At 34.0% G+C, this 18,281-nt stretch overlaps 4 protein-coding genes across 7 annotated transcripts; 2 read left to right on the top strand and 2 right to left on the bottom strand.

The window, feature by feature from the left end:
* Positions 1–1,611: 1,611 nt before the first annotated feature.
* Positions 1,612–4,817, top strand: LOC25483242 (L-aminoadipate-semialdehyde dehydrogenase-phosphopantetheinyl transferase). 3 transcript variants are annotated; one of them, XM_039834894.1, is made up of 5 exons: positions 1,612–1,822; positions 1,892–2,048; positions 2,149–2,393; positions 2,853–3,092; positions 3,123–4,467. In XM_039834894.1, exons 1-4 carry the CDS (start codon positions 1,707–1,709, stop codon positions 3,076–3,078), a joined length of 744 nt encoding a protein of 247 aa, XP_039690828.1. In that variant the 5' UTR covers positions 1,612–1,706; the 3' UTR covers positions 3,079–3,092; positions 3,123–4,467. The 3 variants fall into 3 exon arrangements, with proteins under 3 accessions (XP_039690828.1, XP_024631609.1, XP_013467356.1); XM_024775841.2 differs by lacking the exon at positions 3,123–4,467 and adding an exon at positions 4,486–4,619 and having other exon boundaries at positions 1,613–1,822; positions 2,853–3,082; XM_013611902.3 differs by lacking the exon at positions 3,123–4,467 and adding an exon at positions 4,486–4,817 and having other exon boundaries at positions 1,616–1,822; positions 2,853–3,024.
* A 705-nt stretch (positions 4,818–5,522) lies between these two features.
* On the bottom strand, positions 5,523–9,547 carry LOC25483243 (urease accessory protein D). 2 transcript variants are annotated; one of them, XM_024775835.2, is made up of 9 exons: positions 9,400–9,547; positions 9,221–9,286; positions 8,359–8,433; positions 8,122–8,166; positions 7,704–7,937; positions 7,202–7,284; positions 6,954–7,119; positions 6,047–6,183; positions 5,523–5,626 (listed from the first exon to the last, which is right to left on the bottom strand). In XM_024775835.2, exons 1-8 carry the CDS (start codon positions 9,523–9,525, stop codon positions 6,070–6,072), a joined length of 909 nt encoding a protein of 302 aa, XP_024631603.1. In that variant the 5' UTR covers positions 9,526–9,547; the 3' UTR covers positions 5,523–5,626; positions 6,047–6,069. The 2 variants fall into 2 exon arrangements, with proteins under 2 accessions (XP_024631603.1, XP_013467357.1); XM_013611903.3 differs by lacking the exon at positions 5,523–5,626 and having other exon boundaries at positions 5,943–6,183.
* A 155-nt stretch (positions 9,548–9,702) lies between these two features.
* On the top strand, positions 9,703–14,475 carry LOC25483244 (lipoyl synthase, chloroplastic). The gene is made up of 7 exons (XM_013611904.3): positions 9,703–10,150; positions 11,369–11,532; positions 12,109–12,199; positions 12,312–12,469; positions 13,466–13,637; positions 13,798–13,908; positions 14,138–14,475. The coding sequence occupies exons 1-7, from the start codon at positions 9,764–9,766 to the stop codon at positions 14,222–14,224; spliced, it is 1,170 nt and encodes a 389-aa protein (XP_013467358.1). The 5' UTR covers positions 9,703–9,763; the 3' UTR covers positions 14,225–14,475.
* Positions 14,476–17,122: 2,647 nt separating this feature from the next.
* Positions 17,123–17,713, bottom strand: LOC25483245 (ethylene-responsive transcription factor ERF118). The gene has a single exon (XM_013611905.3). The coding sequence runs from the start codon at positions 17,711–17,713 to the stop codon at positions 17,123–17,125; it is 591 nt and encodes a 196-aa protein (XP_013467359.3).
* Between the last annotated feature and the right edge of the window lie 568 nt (positions 17,714–18,281).

The raw sequence follows: 18,281 nt of genomic DNA on the forward strand, positions 1-18,281 counted from the left end.
ATTATGTTGTGGGTGATGTATTGTGTTAAAGGTATAACAAAGTCTTTCACTAAATCTATTATGCAAGCAGAACAATAATTGAGGCTCAACTCAACTATACCACCACACTGAGAAGGAATTGTTGGCCGTAGTGTTTGCTTTTGACAAGTTCAGATCCTATCTCATGGGAAACAAAGTTATTGTTTACACTAATCAAGCTGCAATTAGGTATCTGATGGAAAAGAAGAATGATAAGCCAATACTAATTAGGTGGGTGTTGTTGCTGCATGAGTTTGATCTAGAGATCAGGGGCCGAAAAGGCGTAGACAGTCAGATTGCAGATAATTTATCAAGGTTACCTAAATGGTTGAATTACAAGGTGGAGAGTCCTATTTCCGAAACATTTCCAAATGAGCAGCTACTATAAGCTATAACTCTGGTTGTTAAGATATATCTTCAGAAGTTGAAGTAGTTTCATAGATCCATAGGGTTGCAGCCTCGTGGTACGCTGGTGAGCTACCTGGTGTGTGGAATTGTCCCTTCTGATTTAGAGCATTACCAAAAAAGGACATTCCACAAATCCTTCTACATTGTCATACCTTAGCATATTAATGACATTTTGGAATAGACATAGCAACAACCAAAGTACTTCAAGCAAGTTATTTTTGACCAACTCTCTTGAAGGATGTCCGTGCTTTGGTAAGAACTCGTGATAGATGCCAAAAAGTTGGTAATATATTAAGCAAGCAAGAAATATCTAAGCAAGGCATTCTTGAAATTGAGCTTTTTGATGTGTGGGAAATAAACTTTATGGGTCCTTTCTCATCATCTTTTGAATATATTCTTGTAGTTGTTGATCATGTGTCCAAATAGGTTGAGGCCGTGACACTCCCCGCTAATGATGCTAAGGTAGTGACCAAGTTTTTAATTAAAAATATTCTTACAAGGTTTGCTACATCTAAAGCAATCATTAGTGATGGAGGTAAAACACAAAGTTGTCACTGCCTACCATCCACAAATTAGTGGTCAAGTAGAGCTATCCAATAGAGAGATAAAAGAATTTCATAAAAGAGTGTGAGTTCTTTAATGAAAAATTTGTCTTCTCTCTTGGATGATGCTCTACTGGTTTATAAGACTACCTATAAAATATACATTCCTTCCCATTTATTCAAAACATATTAAAAAACATTAAAGACGAGTGCAACTCAAGCTTTTCTTAAAAAAGGTGAGTGTATTTTACTAACGGTGTGTTTGTTTCAAGACAAGAAATTACATTCTTTGGAATTATATTATCACGAATAACATTTCTAAGGAATAACGTTCACACCCGTATCTCAAAAAAAATCAGATTTTCTGAAAATTATTTAATTAAAAAATAAAAATGTAAACAAACGTGAGTGATAGTAGGAAGTTATAGCAAGTTTAGTTCTATTTCCATAAGAATGTTAAATTCTCATCCTTTAAACATTGAGAATAACTAGGTAAAAAATCATGTGTAAGCAACATTTTTGAAAATATAAAATTCCTGAAACAAATTTTCAAAACTTGAAAAAATATGAGAATGTTGCACTTCCAATCTGACATTATCGAGAATCATATTACGAAATTAAAACAAACAAACACACCCCCAAGTAATAAGAAAAAAAAAAAGTAAAGAAGATTGTACCGGTGAGAAAGGAGAATAAGTGAGTTAGTTGTTGACTTGAGAGTTGGTTTGGAAAGGAAGAATGGAGGAAGGAGTGAGGAGATGGGTGGTGGACATATCAAAGTGGGACCCACAACCCTATGAGTTCTCCTTCGCCCTCTCCCTCCTCCCATCCCAAGAACACTCCTCTGTTACCAGGTACTACACCTTCTACTCTCTCAATCTCGTAATACAAATAAATGGGTTTTTGACTTTTACTTTTGCCAGGTTTTTCAAAATGGAAGACCGTAAAAGAGCACTTATAAGTCGAATGCTTCAATATGCACTTCTATATGATCTTGTCAAAATCAATAAACCTTTTTTCTCTCAACATAATTTTATCATTCAACGAACTTCCCAAGCCAAACCTTTTTTGGATTTATTGGTATCAATCAATCAACTCTTATCATCATATATCATATCATATCATAACATGACTTAGAATGGTATGAATCAAGCCTTTTTTGTATCATGTTTAATTTCAGGATTATGATAAATTGGGTCTTACATTCCCAAATTTTAATTTCAATGTATCTCATCATGGAGATTATGTGGCTATAGCATCTGAACCTTTATGTCTTGTGGGGATAGACATTGTGTCCTTTGATATGCCGCAAGGTGAAACAGTTGCTGAATTCATTCAATTCTTTTCATCATACTTTTCAACTTTGGAATGGGAAAACATAGTCAATGCTGGCACTTCTAATGATGTATTAATTCAATTTTACAGGTATATATACTATGGTTAATGCTTATACTTTGGCTATCTCGTTTTTGTCATTAGAAATTAATGTTTGTAGTTTTGAATTTAAATTAATTCTGTTCATATTTCTCTAATATCTGTGATTACACTCTTTTCATGTTTGGAGAGATGTTATGTGCACACCTTAAATGCAAGATGCCCGTTTAGTTTTTAGCTATGAATTAATGCTCCTATTAATTTTAATTATCACATACTTCGGCAAAATATCATGTAATGGATCAACCTCAAGTTCTTGGCTATATAATGTAGCACACAAAATGGTCTCTGAAGTTGTTTAATAAAGATATTAATATGTGATAGCGTCTGATCTGATAAGATATTGTTATCTATCTACCACCAAACTAGTAGAATTGGATTTAAATGTAAAATGATTCTTCGAATGGAATAGGGGGCATACTGAAAGTGAAAGGTGTATCTGCTTTGCAGGTATTGGAGCCTAAAGGAAGCATATGTTAAAGCCATGGGAAGTGGGCTTATTGAAGGGTTGAACAAAGTGGAGTTTTCTCACACGAACTGGACTAATATATCAGCTACAATGGATGGGAAGGTTATGGCTTTGTGGAGGTTTTGGTTGATTGAACTTGGAGAAAGACACTGTGTGAGCTCCTCATTAACTTTTATTTGGTTTATAACGTATATCCTACAACATTAAACAGGTAGAGGGGATGGAGGATCTTTACAGAATCATAAACAAACTGTAATGCCTTTTTATTTGCATGAAATTCCATAAAAAAAATTCCTTACTCTCATGCCATTGTTTTTGCATCAATATGTTAGCAGTTGATTTCCTTTCCCCTGAGTGAAATTAAGAGGAACTACCATCATAATGGCACTTACACACATAGCAACAATTCCTAGGATAGTGTTTCAATGAACGGTGCATCATAAAGTTCTACAAATGGATTACTTTAGATTTCCATTACAGAGACAAGAAACCCATTTTGATGGATTTCGAGTTCAAATTGGTATAAATTTTCAGGCAAGAAACCCATTTAGAGTTGGATAAATTTTCACTGCCCTGTGAAGGCTATTAAGGTAGTTCAAACAGCTGATGTTGAATGCATTCTCATGCAAATTTGAATACTCACGTAATATCTTTGTGAGATGACTTGGATGAAAACTTATTTCAAGATGTTCTAGTAGTAAACCTAAAATCTACTATCAAAATTAAGAATGGACTCAGCCTCAGAAAAATGGAACTGGATATGTAGACCAATAAGAGGGGGTATACGTATAAGAAATTTGAGATTTTTTAACATAGCTGTTAGATAATGATCGTGGACATTAAAAACAGAAACAAATAGTTTTCATTTCATGGTGTTATTTCATAAGTATGGATCATGGTTGGAAGGAGTGAACTGTTCTAGTTCGTTATGGTGGAGATATTTAAGTTCAATTGATACTGGTATGGGATATATGTTACAGTGGGCTGGTTCTCTGGTATGTTGAAAAAAATATTGGAGATGGGAGAGATACTAGGCTGGACCCTTGGGTAGAGGGATGTGTGTTGAGAGACTGGTTCAGTAAATTTGATGGATTAGCGGAGGACAGAGAGGTATCCGTTTCTGAGATGTATGGTAGCAATGAAGGTGACGGATTAGTGGTGGACAGAGCTCCAGGAATAAATGGTTTTTGGAAGATTAGAGGAAGGACTATAGTTATTGGATGCATCATGTAATGGGAAGGATGGTGACTATATGTAGAATGTGTTATGTACTGGTTTTGCCACTGCTGTAAGCATTTCTTGTGCTTATATGTAGTGTGTTCATAGATTTCGGCCTTTTCAACAAAACAAAAAGAAGAATGGACTCGACCTAGTCAGTATATTGAGCAGCCAAATACATAGCCTATGTAGAATCTTAACCCAAAATCTACTCTCATAAGTTGTACCAAGTTAAAAACAAACCATTCCTAAAGTTATGTTAGGTGAAAACAAAAGGAATGGTATTTTGTCATTTCTCTAACCACTAAAATTACAACTTCTATATCCATCTCTCCTGTCATGAATTATGCATCTAATTTTAAACTATTGTATCTTAAACTCAGTTTTCTTTTACAGGCGGCGATTGCGAGAGGTCCCCCAACATCAGCTGATATCAGTTACAAGTCAACATTGAAGAAAGTAGACTTTACTGAAGATGAATATAATATAGGTCTTCATCTTCCAAATGTAGACTTTGTGGAACAAAGTGTGGAACAGCTTGTTTTAATTTTACAGAAAGCATTTGACAGTGAACCTAGAGGTTAGAAATGCTATTGTAAATCTAAGAAAAATCGTTATACACGCATCAATCCAAATATTGTTAGCTTTACTACAAATGAAATTTCTGTTAAAGAAAATGCTTTTGAGATAGGCTTTTTGAGTAGTGATATCTTTTTTTGACAACTTTATTTTTTTCTTTTATTATTGGTCATATTTTATTACAATACAGGAATCATGCAAATATAATTAGTAAATCATGACAACAACATCCATGTTGTCATTCTTTCAAAAAAAAAAATAATCCATGTTGTCATTCTTGTGTTTCTTTTCATATACTTCATAACAATTGTCATTTCTCATAAAGAAGTGGAGGTGGATCCTCTCCTTCTCTTTTCTCTCCTTCCTTCTCCTAACTCTATCTCTCTTAATCTCACTTTCTCTCTTGATTATATTTTTCTTTTTTAATGAAATGATATTCAAGCATTGTTTCATTTGATAATATATAAGAGTATTTGTAATCCAAAACTAACAAGGGTTGTAGGGGGGATATTATTCTAAGGGAGTCAAGAAATCCCAAATCTCAAAGCATTTTGTTAATTTCACCAAGTCCAAAGCCTTGAGGATTCTTTGTCCTCCAACAGGAGTATTGTATCAAAATAGCAGCAGAGTTGTTGTTACTCAGTTCATATGTTGCTAGAGATGGATTGGGAGGTTAGAGTTTGTCACTCTTACTAGGAGACTAATAATTGTGCAGATAAAAGAGCAACCTGGTTCACTAGAGCTCCCGCATATGCAGGGTCCGGGAAGGAGACTAATAATTGTGCGGATACTTTGGCTAATATATGTTGCAGTGGAAGTGGATCATTGATTATCCATGATGAAGTATAGCACAATTTTAAATTGAAGGGAGATTTATTACCAAGAATATATAATATACAATGAACAAAAGGAATGTAAAATTATTATACAAATATAGGTCTGAAATAAAAATCCTTATGTTCCTTCAGAGAATACTTCAGTCTAATCCTCAATTGATTAAGATGCAATTTTGTTTCGGTTTTAGGCTTCGGCCCTCTCATGATCCAAAAAAATAAAATAAAATTGTTACTCAATTATGATAATGCTACCAATTCATTTTTTAGAAGGGATAATATGCTACTAATTCATGTTAAGGCCATTCATAACTTAATCCAGTTTTTTGCATGTGAGCGATGGGTAATAAGAGTTGCAAGTTTGTCAACAAAAGCTACGACCGCAAGGCGAAGTTATACAAGGATAACAATATGGCTTCAGTTTGATGAAGTATAGCACAATTTTAAATTGAAGGGAGATTTATTACCAAGAATATATAATATACAATGAACAAAAGGAATGTAAAATTATTATACAAATATAGGTCTGAAATAAAAATCCTTATGTTCCCTCGGAGAATACTTCAGTCTATCTGTATGGTGGTACCCCTATCATTTGCTCCAAGGGAGCCAATTGATGTCGAAGAAATTTGTAAACAGATTCAGTTGTCACAGAAGCCACTCGGACAACAAGACCAATTTTCTGCACATAAAATGCAGGTTGAGCCAGCAATATTCGTAACTAAATCACATTAGAGAGTCATGAAAGGCATAGCATCTTCCATTATGATGAAAACACGAGAGTAAATGATATATGATGGAAGGTAGGCATGAATTGAGAGGAAAAAGGAATGGGTTTAGTCTAGAGGTTATATGCAACTGCAGAACTTAGATTTGTCTTGTATTTTCTGCATTCTCTGTTCATGCAGGAAGCTAGTCTACATTGTTTTATCAGGAAAAGGTAAGTTCTTAGCAAAATATCTATTATATTTACACAATCTGTTTGAGTGTTTCGTTCAATCCAGTCTCAACCAAGCAGTAGAGAATGTTCGAGAGGAGAGTAAGACAAGCCAATGGACTCGTTATTCTTTTGTATTAAACCATGAACAACAAAGTTCTTAAAATTCTGTATTTAAATTTCAAGAAAAAGCCTTCTGTAGCAGACTAAGAACTTTACATTACATGACCCTCCAAACTATACCTCTTTGAATATCCCAATTATAATCATCATACCATAACTTGCCTAGCAAAACTTACCAGAAAGCAAGGTAGAAAATGTGACCCGTAACACAGTTCTAGGCTTGCCATTCGCAACAATCAAGTCCGTTAGGAATCTTTGGGACTTAAGAATTAAGCAGAACTTTAAAATAACACAATTCTAACCTTAAGTACTACTCCTAACCACAAGTTTGAATAATAAACGAAATATGTAAAAAATAAAAACAATAACCCTGAAGTTAATTTATAATTTACCTTAGGACCAAAGACACTGCAAGAAGCCACGAAGGTTGGTTTTGTCGTGAAAAAGTCAGCCTTCTTTTTTTGGTGACTCAATGCAGCAGAAGGATTATGTAATTGCTCAGACATAATTCTTTTCACGTTATCTTGCACTATATTCTGGATATACTGCATCTTTGGCCTAAAATAAAAAATCATGTCCTAAAAAGAATCATGACAGAAAACCCAAATCTAGAATAAGTAAGGCAAAACCAATCACGCACCCTAGGAGTACAATCATTGCAATTACTTGGTAGTCCTGCATGTGTTCCTTTACACGGCCAAATTTGTCTTTCTCTAGTAACATCTGTTTGTGACAAGAAGCCAACTAATTAGAAAAAAAGAAAGGATATCAATCTCAAAGTAAAAATCGACCGTATTGCATTTTTCCAAAATCTCTTGCAACTATATAAATTCAAAGTTCAAGCAAGTGCAAGAGGTATGTTGTCATTTTAGCTCCTAACATGATGACATTATTTTGAAACGAGATAGATGAAGCACTCCGTATAAAAAGTTGACGTTTCCTTTACAAGATCCCTCATTCCAGCACAGGGTCTGAAATCTGAATGTTGTGCCTATCTTCTTCATTGAATAACAAGATCATGAACAGGCGAACAGTAGAATGCATGCATTTATTAAAATCAGCCTAGCTGTTTAAGTGGCATTATCTCTTTCGAATTGAAATCTATTTAACACATTTCACAAGGACAAGAGCAAAATTATTACCGTATCCAGAAACAAAGGTTGACCGTCATCGAAGAATATATTGTTTGTGCTTCTATATAAATCAAAATCCCATTTTTCTCCACTTTCATGGCGCCCACTAGTAATCCAATCAACAATGACTAAATTTGAATCTGAAGACACAGTGAAGATTTGTTTCTGATAATATCTTGCAGTGGAAAAACATGTCACAGGATCTGGAATGATGGCTAAAAGCGCATTGCTTCCTACTCTAGCCTACTACACAGATGAATTTAACTGTTGTCAGTTGTCACTTGGAACCAATAAACCAACAAATAGTCAAATTTAACATTAAGTGGAGTTTGCATAGAACAAATAACTCTATAATATGCTACAAAAATAGTCAAATCACTCAAATCCTAAAAGCAAGATAATCAAGAGAAAGATATAGTGTCTTTACCTCTAGTATTTGTTGAGAACACTTGGATCCCACAGATTTATAGACCTAAAAAATAAACGACAATATATAACATAAAGATAAGTTGAGCTAAACACCAGGGTGAATCCAAAACAACCTATCAAAGAGATAATGTGATTGATATTCATAACATTTGACCCAGAAGACAGCAAAGTTCAAAATAAATCACTTAAAGAGAAAAAGTGGCAAATCAATAAAAAAGGGGAAAAAATAGCCAACCTTGGTAGAACCTTGCGTAGTTAAGACCATGGTGCAAGCATCTCCAACAGAAAACTTGCATGAAATTTGATCACCCTACATGTCACAAGCATGGTTATCAAATCAAGATTGAAGTTGTGAATTAGAAGAACTATTTTACATATTGCGGATCAATATATTATTTTTAATTTAAACACATGATCAATAAAAAATAGCCTTTTTAATTTAAAATAAAAAACGTAAGTGAATATGGCTCACTTTAGATAGACAACTTATTTTGTAGCTTATAGCATAAACGCTTATCATATAATAACTTATAAATAAGTTACTTTTATTACACAATATAAAATAAAGTCAAACTGTTTTGTATAAGAATTTAATAGTTTTCATAAGCTATCTTGGAGAGCTTGTGAAAATAAGCTAAAAAACAACTTATGAACATATCATAAGTTTTTTTCATACGTTCTCCCAAACAGTGTCACAACTACTTATGTTAGTAGATAAGTTCACATTAGTCAATACAAACAGACTCTATATCATATATGAACTTCAAAGTAATTTGATATTTAAGTCATAAATCAAAATAATAAAAGCAGTACTGTTGGCTACACATAGTTTACAAAAGAAGTGATTGTACACACTAAGTTAAGGGGAAAATCTATATTTTCATCAGAATGAATCGGGATTCATGTTGCGAATTCATCCAAAATAGATAGCACGATTTGAGTTCAGTTTTATTTTGAACTGAAAAACGACTCGCATGTATTGTAAAATACTAATAACCATACTCACAAAGCAAACACAAGTCCAAAATCATATGCAACAAAAAAACAAAATCAAGGCAGCGTGAATGGTGAAAAACCAGAAAAGGGATGGAACTTACAGATACAATTCCACCTCCATAATTGAGAACATAAACCCAAACTGCATCAATTTTGGAAGGACCCACCTAAGCAAATGAAAAAAAAAGTGTCATGCAAACTTGCAAAGTCAATATTTTCTAACCAATAATGATCACTCCACAGCATAAGCATAAAACAGACGATTGTTGAAAATAAAAACCTTTTTAGGTATGATAAACTTGAGAGGATATCTAGATAAGCAGGTTATAACTGATGATCTGCCTCCTACTTTTTCAACTACCACTGAACAAATTTTCTTTTCCTTCTCTTCCTCCTCATTACTCATCTTCGATTCAAAAATCTTTTCACACAAGTATTAACCTAATATGAGTCATAAACCTAATTGTTGAGAAGGGCAGAGTTGTCAATTCCTTTCTTCTCTGTTTTTTTAATAAGACAATTATTTTTTTGTCTTCGGAGGAACCAAAGTTGTTTCAACACAAACACTTCTACAAACAAAACAAGTAAAACTTCAAAATGTAAATACAATTGAATCGAACCAACCTTGTTCTTTTTTGTTCACAATGTTTCATCAATCACTTCTCCAACCTTGTTCTTTCTCCTTCTCCTCAAATCCATTTCACAAAACCACAAAACCTTCCTCTTTTACTTTCACACTTCGATGCCAAGCCAACGATCCATCACTTTCACATTCCGAGGTTGTTGTCTCACCGCAACAACAACCTCTGTCGGTGTCGGCGATGTCCAAGCTGATGGAATCAGAGAACAAGAATGGACCTTACCCAGGTGGGTTGGGTCCATTCACAGGAAGAGACCCGAATGTGAAGAAGCCTGCGTGGTTGAGACAGAAAGCTCCTCAAGGTGAAAGATTTTCGCAGATTAAGGAATCTATCTCTCAGTTGAAGCTTAACACTGTTTGTGAAGAAGCACAGTGCCCCAATATTGGAGAGGTTCTATTTTCTTCTTTTTGTTAAGTTTTTGCTCTTTGTTGAAATTTTTGTTTTTGATGAAATGGGTTTGTTCAAATTTGGTTTTTGATAGATGAGTTTGTTGAAAATTTGAATTTTGACAAAGTTAGTTGCTTCGTTTTGATTCATATAAGTTTCTTGTATCTTTCTCTTTTATGTTATTAGTTTTCTGTGATGGGTTGCTCAGCAAGTAATTTGGGGAAGTAGACTACAAAGTTAAATATAAAAACAAATAGTGGCGTGTAGATATGTCGCAATGAGCGACACTTAACATTGAAAGCGTGTTCAGTGTCCAACATGTGTCATGTTGTGTCGGTGTCACAGAGATAACACTTTTAATTATACTCAACAGTTTTTATTTCTTAAAATTACTATTAGTGTCAGTGTCTATGTGTCAGTGTTGTGTTTGGTGGCTTTGTGAGTGTTGTTGATATGAGCATTTACATGCTTCTATAATATTTGGTTATAACTTACCAGTTACCAGCGACATAGAGAGCCTACATTATTTTTGATAAATACTCCCTCCGGCACTATATACAAGAAATAGTCAAATCAACAAAAGTTAATATATTTCGACCAAATTTTTGAGAAAATACATTAACTTTTGTTCACTCAACTTTCTCTTATATATAGGACTGGAGGTAGTAGTGAATTTATTGAACAGATTGGCCAGTGAAAGCAAGCTGACTTACTAAACAGAGAGCCAATTTAACATTGAGAGCCTACATTAGTTTTGCTTAATATTTGATTACAGCTTTATGCTATGACTGATCTTAATTATAATATATATTTCACATTTAGTGGTTCTATACGCTCTAGTGTAGCGGAATTGGATACATCGGAATTTGATACACCGCTATTGTTTCACGATATACTATTAAGTACAAAATATTGTCAAATAGCAGTTGTAGTGGCGCCATTAGCACTATTGTGCAGCGGAATTTTAACAATACGCTATTTACTGCTATCTGTGTTTGAAAACACTGCCATTTAATTTAACACAATTTTGTAAATTTATTTTATTTCGGTCCTGTTCTTCATAAGGTTGGTGGGAGTTTTAGACAGCAATCCTTCTGCTTGTAGTTGTAGTAAACCACTGATTAATAGATATTGGTATTGCAACTGCTTTCTAATGACAAATGTTTTCTACTTTTATGTTTCTTGTCTAAATTGTTGAGACCTTTACATTCTGATGGACAGTGTTGGAATGGAGGCGATGATGGTATTGCAACTGCTACAATCATGGTTCTCGGGGATACGTGCACTCGTGGATGTAGATTTTGTGCTGTGAAGACCAGCATAAACCCAGCTCCTCCCGATCCTATGGAACCGGAAAATACTGCCAAGGCCATTGCCAGTTGGGGGTGCGTATATCACATATTAATATAGTAACTGAGTTGCTGAATAATTTAACAATCTGCACACGGACAACACATTCATTCATGTGTAGAGTTACAAATAAGCCAACCCAAACTTTGTCTTAAACGGGCCTGACATGTTTCCCAAAGACAAGGATCTTGTAAGACAGAGGCTTGACTTATTTTACATGATAGTCATTTTTCAAGAGTTAAGACTAATAGACCTTTACATAGATTAACGGGCATAAGCTTTTAAATAGGTCATCAGGTGATTTTAAGACATTACAATAAAAATCTAACATGGTTTTTGTTTCACATTGTCCAAAACATTTTAGTAATTTGTATGGTACTGATGAAAATCTGAATTAGATAAGCTCTGAAAAAATCATCTTGATGGTTTTTACTTTTTATTTCATTCAGAACGTGCACACACACATTGTGTAACTCTCATTCTTACACAGAGCATGGCTATATGAAATTCTTATTACCAATTTTCTCGCATCTAATTCTCTGTTAATAGCATTCATTTGGTCCATATAACTGATCTCCTATTACTTACTTACAAAGTTCCTGAATTTTCAGCGTGGATTATATTGTCATAACAAGTGTGGACCGCGATGATATACCTGATGGAGGAAGTGGGCATTTTGCACAGACTGTGAAAGCTATGAAGGTGCATTGATATGTAGTTCTATTGTTTAAAGATGCATTTTACAGAAGATATACAATACAAAATGCAAGTACACACAAGTTCGAGCATAATATTTTGTTCATAACTTTTGCAGAATATTAAACCTGAGATCATGGTTGAGTGTTTAACCTCTGATTTTCGGGGAGATCTTAAGGCTGTAGAAACTCTGGTTCACTCAGGTTTAGATGTCTTTGCTCACAACATTGAGACAGTCAAGCGGCTCCAACGAATTGTTAGAGATCCCAGGGCTGGGTAAGTTGCATTGCTGATTCAACTACTTTGTCGGATAACCCTAAAATGTAGTACTTACTCAAAAGTAAATTAAAAGCTATAAAATATAATGTCTTCGGTGGTTGAATTCGAATAAATAAGTAGGGGAAAATAAACATTTCCATGAGATATTTTTTATTTCAGTACCAAAGAATAATGTAAATTTATATTTTTAATGTATGAAATGATAATAAATAAATTTTAAAATGTGTATTATTTTTAATTTTTTTTATCAAAGCACTAAAATATAAAAGACAGGAGATGTCTGAACCAATACAAGAGTCACATTGTGGAGAACCTATGGAAAGAGAATCTAGATCTATCCCTAGAAAGGGAAGATCCTAAAAAACTAGGCAGTTTATGACCATATTGCCATAACAATTGCTACAAGACTACCCCTCCCTATGAAAAATTATATAAAATAAATGACATTCTAGCTATTCTATTGCAACCGGTTATTCCGTAGCTGCCAAGTCAATTTTGAAGGTACCCTTTTGGGCACGGGTCCTCATTCCAGCTAAGTTAAAGCAAGAAGGCTTCACTTTGCTCACATGCTTCTTCTTCTTTTTCTCTGCTTTAGTGCTCTCCGATAGGCTTGGATAGTGCTGCTCAAAGTCTGATACAATGGCTTCATCGTTGTCCTCTTCTAAATCATTATGTTTTGTGAACTTACATCAGCCTTCCAGTAACCTTTTTTTTTGAGACAATAAATTCCAGTAACCTTATTCTTCAATTTCATATATAATTATATATTCTCCCGTTGCCTCATTTTCCGATATTAATATCCCTAAAATTGGGGACATGGGAAAGAGATGGAGGAAATTTCATAATAAAAGCCTATTGATTGTGGTTTGTTCAATTAATTCTCTACTAATATGAGTGAACATGGTTAAAATCTTACATTCTGTTTTTGTAGGCATGTTTTTCTTCATTCTGAATCATCGTTAGTTCCATTTCTCATGTTTAGTGTGGTTGCAGGTATGAACAAAGCTTAGCAGTTTTAAACCATGCAAAACAAAGCAAGGAGGGTATGATAACAAAATCTTCGATAATGTTGGGCCTTGGCGAATCTGATGATGAGGTGAAGGAAACAATGATGGATTTAAGGGCCATAAATGTGGATATTCTGACTCTTGGTCAGTATTTGCAGGTTAGCTTCTCATAAACCTTAGAAAATGTACTTGAAAATTCAGTCCATGGTTACAGATGATGCTAATCATTCACATGATCTTACTATATACTTCATGTTTAATTTAATCTTTGACCACATTGTTGAGGGATATAATTTAATAAAAATGTTATTGTTGTAGCCGACTCCCTTGCACTTGACAGTCAAAGAGTATGTTACGCCTGAGAAGTTTGATTTCTGGAAAGAATATGGAGAGTCGATCGGTTTTCGTTATGTAGCCAGCGGCCCACTGGTAAGCTCTTAACAGACCCATTAAAATATCATTGCACACCTTCTTTTGGTATATGTCTTATAATACAATAGCATACAAATCTTGTGCAATTAAACAAGAAATCTACCTAAATGGACTAAAACAATGTGCACTGTACCTCTAACTGTCCTCTTTGATAGATTTTTTAATCATATTATCATCATTAAACTTTCGTCATGTTGACTGTGAGCACTATATTTGTATTGTGCAGGTACGATCTTCATACCGAGCTGGGGAGCTCTTTGTGCAGACAATGGTAAGAGAAAGTGCCAAGAATGCAGATGGCTCATTGTTGTAATTCTTTACTGTGAGATTATGGATATATAGCGAGCAGCTTAGCTATACAGGTGTCTTCCATTTCTTTGGAGCAAAAATATCCACATATTTTGTCAATTATATGAACGAATTTGTTGCAGTGAGAAATTATATTCAATATTCCCTAATTATTTTATTTTTTTGGTAGAATCAATATTCCCTAATTTATTATCACATATTGTAAACTATTTAATATTTGTTGCAGTAATAGATATAGTTTTTTTTTTTTCAATACGATAATAGTGAATAGACTTAAACATAGAACATGTTGTAAACTATTTAAATTTATCACACACTTGCTACTCATCATGTTTTTTTTTAGCAAAATAGAAGTATTAAGAGTAGAGCGAAAAACTTAGAATAAGTGGGGCAACACTAGTGAAAACTTATTTTGAAAGCTTATGGAAAAATAAGTTATGAAGATACAATTTTCGTTAGTGAAAGCTTATAAATTAAAATAAAAACTTATTTATATATATAAGCTATTTTTCATAAGCTCAATCCAAACCGGGCCCAAGTTTATTTGCTATAAGATAGTTTATTAGATAATTTTTACCAAGCATAGCCTAGATCAAGCCACATTCACTTGAAAATAGCATATTACACTCTAGAGGATGCGAAGGTGGGAGTTTGATAGCTCAACTAGTTTGAACATCTAATAGGGGAAGTTTGGTATTTGTGTGGTTTACTTTCTCCATTTTATTATGGTTTGCATATCTTCCATCATTGTACTTTTATCTTCTTTTTTTGGGGTGTCCGGGATTCAAACATCAAACCTTGCATATATTATGCATTATCCCTACCAACTGAGTTAAACTCACGGAGACATTGTACTTTTATCTAACAATATTATTAGTTTTTTTTAAGAGGCAAAAAGAAGATTTAACTATATTAAATGAAAAGCATCTCAAAATATAAGATATGCTATAAATATGTCAAATACAGGGTAAGATCAAAGTTTGTAGAGGACAGAACCTCCCGAGAGCACCAAAAACAACAACAAAGATGTCAAAGAACTCCTAAAGGAATAAGTAATCTCGAACGTCATATAACCAACTTAAAGTCACTAATACAAACCATGACAAAAGCTCCAGCAACTAAGAGAGAGAACTCCAAATGAGAAAAGCTTAACCTCCGTCAAAGGGCACAATTCGAATTCAATGACCAAATAAATTGACCGAGGATCGAATTAAAAGATGCACTTTAAGATCTCGCTCCATGCAACTAATGAGCTGCTGAATAACCATAGACATTAACTACTAATCTTGAGCCAAACAGACACGGATTCTGAGATACAACCAATAGAGTTCCTAAAACGTGATCCGCCAACATGCCTAAACACTTCAGCCAATTAAAATTAAATTGACAAACATCAAGCACACCAGACAGATCCGCACCACAAGGACTAAAACACCAATCTGCAACATAATAGCACAAGATTCCCTCGACCAACAAATTTGAGTAGTTATGTACGATGTACCATTAAAAAATTCAGACAGCAAGATACCTCTAATTCAAGAATAAATTTACCACCATGATTTGTAAATTCTTAATCACTTGTGCGACTAATATCAGCTCCTTTACCACCCTGATTTGTAAAAAACTGGAAGTAACCTGAAAATATTGAACATTATTAGTTATTACAATTCGGCTGCAGCTGTTTTTTTGAGCTTTTTCTCTCTCTCTCTCTGTTTCTAAAAATAAACACGTGTTTTGAAGTATACTTTCAAACAAGGAAAAAAAAAAAAAAAAAAAAAAAAAGGTCTTGCTAACGAATGTCGTAAGGGCATTCTTTAAGGATTTCCAATTAAAAAATTATTAACTAAAAATCAAACAGATCAATATTTATTCCAGGAAGATGATGGCCTAAGAAACTAGGTCCGAATTTGAGAGCGGAAATTTATTTTCTGGAGTTGAACATAGTAGTATATATGTTTAATTTTAGTTTTTTCATGGCAGGACCTGAGATTGCATGTTGTTCAAAAAACTACAAATAAAAATTTTCTTAGATATGAAATTTTTGATGGGACTCCTCCAGATTACCCATATAGCCACCAAAATATCTTTTTTTTCAATAATCTAACCAAAGTATGTTCATAAGTGTATATAATTACAAGTCTTCAAACAGTAGCATCATTTTAAATTTATATGGAGCTACTCCAGGTTACCCATATAGCCACCAAATGACACTCCATATTTGATTCTGCTATAGCCACAATGCATCTGATATGAAAATTCTTTCAAGCAGCTTCAAATGGTAGAATAAGATACCAATTTATCCTAAGAGATGTCTCTAGTATACAAATAACATATCCATTGTAACTCATAAAGTCTTTCCATGAAATTTCCAACAAATAGAATGATCAAACAAAATGTCAATCTCAAAGCTAGTATATCAGATCCCATCAGTACCGGAAGACGACAATAACCAATACAAGTTGGAGACAAAAACTTAGTCCATATAAAATTTCATTATGGGCTTAGATATCACTTTTCTTTTGCGACACTTTGGTTCATGCAAATAGAATAGAGGAGATCTAAAACAAGTTAGGCTTTGATCCTTCTTTTGTTGTAAAATATTTGAAGGTTCATTCATAGGCATCAATAGAAGAACTTTCAAATCAAAATACTACTAGTAATACATAAAAGTTCAGGAACTCTTGGGACGGCTCTATTAGCATAAAAAAATCAAAGGATCCTTTGTGACATTCAACCAAAGATTACAACTCCTCAGTAAACAAAATATTAAATATAAACTCAAAATGGTAATAGAATCACTCTCAACCAAAAACTTATTATGCATCTCCTCATATTATCTTGCAAACCTACATAAACATTAATAGAATCCAGAATACTACTTCCAAGTCTCATTCCTAGGAGACTACAAAACATGGAGATAAGATATGTTGTCTTGGAAGGGCTCTTCAATCCAACCAACAAATTCATCATCATCACCAATATCACCAAAATCAAAATCAGGAAGCTCACTAGGTTCATTGTCATCAAAACCATGAACTTGAATATCCTCAAAGTCACCTAAGTCACCAAATTCTTCAAAATCTGATCCAAAATCATCAATGTTAAATCGATCTAAATCAAATCCCAAACCAAGATTGGGGTCAGTGCCAATTGAATTCTCAGCAGCAACTAGCTCAGGCAAGTTAAAAACACTCAGATTTGGAATTTTTAGCTCTTGAGGTTGACAAGTCAGCATTTCACTCGCTTCATCAACAAGAGTGGCTGCATTGTTTGATGGAACATCAACTTTCTCAATCGAATTGGATGCTAAGGTATCCAACTCAAGAACGGAAGAAGGCGATGTTTGTAAGAACAAGCTCTCATAGTCTTTAGTAGTTAAACATGTCTCTGACACTAAAGCATTAGAAGCATCAGCATTTGCAGAAGAGTTCTTGTTCAATGTTGCAACTTGAGGGGTTGCGAAAGAACCCTTGCAGCAGCCCATGCTCCCCATTTCCTCATATGAACGCCTCAATATTTGGACGAAGACTGTCTCCTTGTTTTTGGAGAATTTATTATTGAAACAACTTTCTTCTTGGTTTGACGTTGTGTTGAAAGACATGTCTTTCTCCTTGTTACAGTATTCGGCTACTGAGAGAAATTGTTTTGAGAAGCCAAAGAAACTGTAGATACATGAGGAAGGAGAGTGACCTCAACGAAGCTTATTTTTTTCGTTGTTCTTGCATGTTGTGATTCATCTTCAGATGAATCAGTTGCCTCTGGATCATTATAAACAACTTGCAATTTCCTTGTGATCAATTTGGATTGTTTCAAAGGGTTAGGCCTTGGTCCAGCTCTAGATTTTCTAGAACCCCGCATGGTGGATTAATTATTTTTTTTTAGTTTAAGAAAAACCCCTTCAGAATCCCCAAAAAAGTTTGTATAAAATGGAAATTTAGATATTAAAAAAAATGAACCAAACACAAAAATGTTGACAAAATCTCAATTAAGATCCCCTCTCAAGAACAAAATGAGAATTGAAAATCTTTGTATATGAAATCCTCCAAAACACACAACTCGGC

This window comes from Medicago truncatula, chromosome 1 (assembly GCF_003473485.1).
Source record: "Medicago truncatula cultivar Jemalong A17 chromosome 1, MtrunA17r5.0-ANR, whole genome shotgun sequence".
Classification (NCBI taxonomy): Eukaryota; Viridiplantae; Streptophyta; class Magnoliopsida; order Fabales; family Fabaceae; genus Medicago; species Medicago truncatula.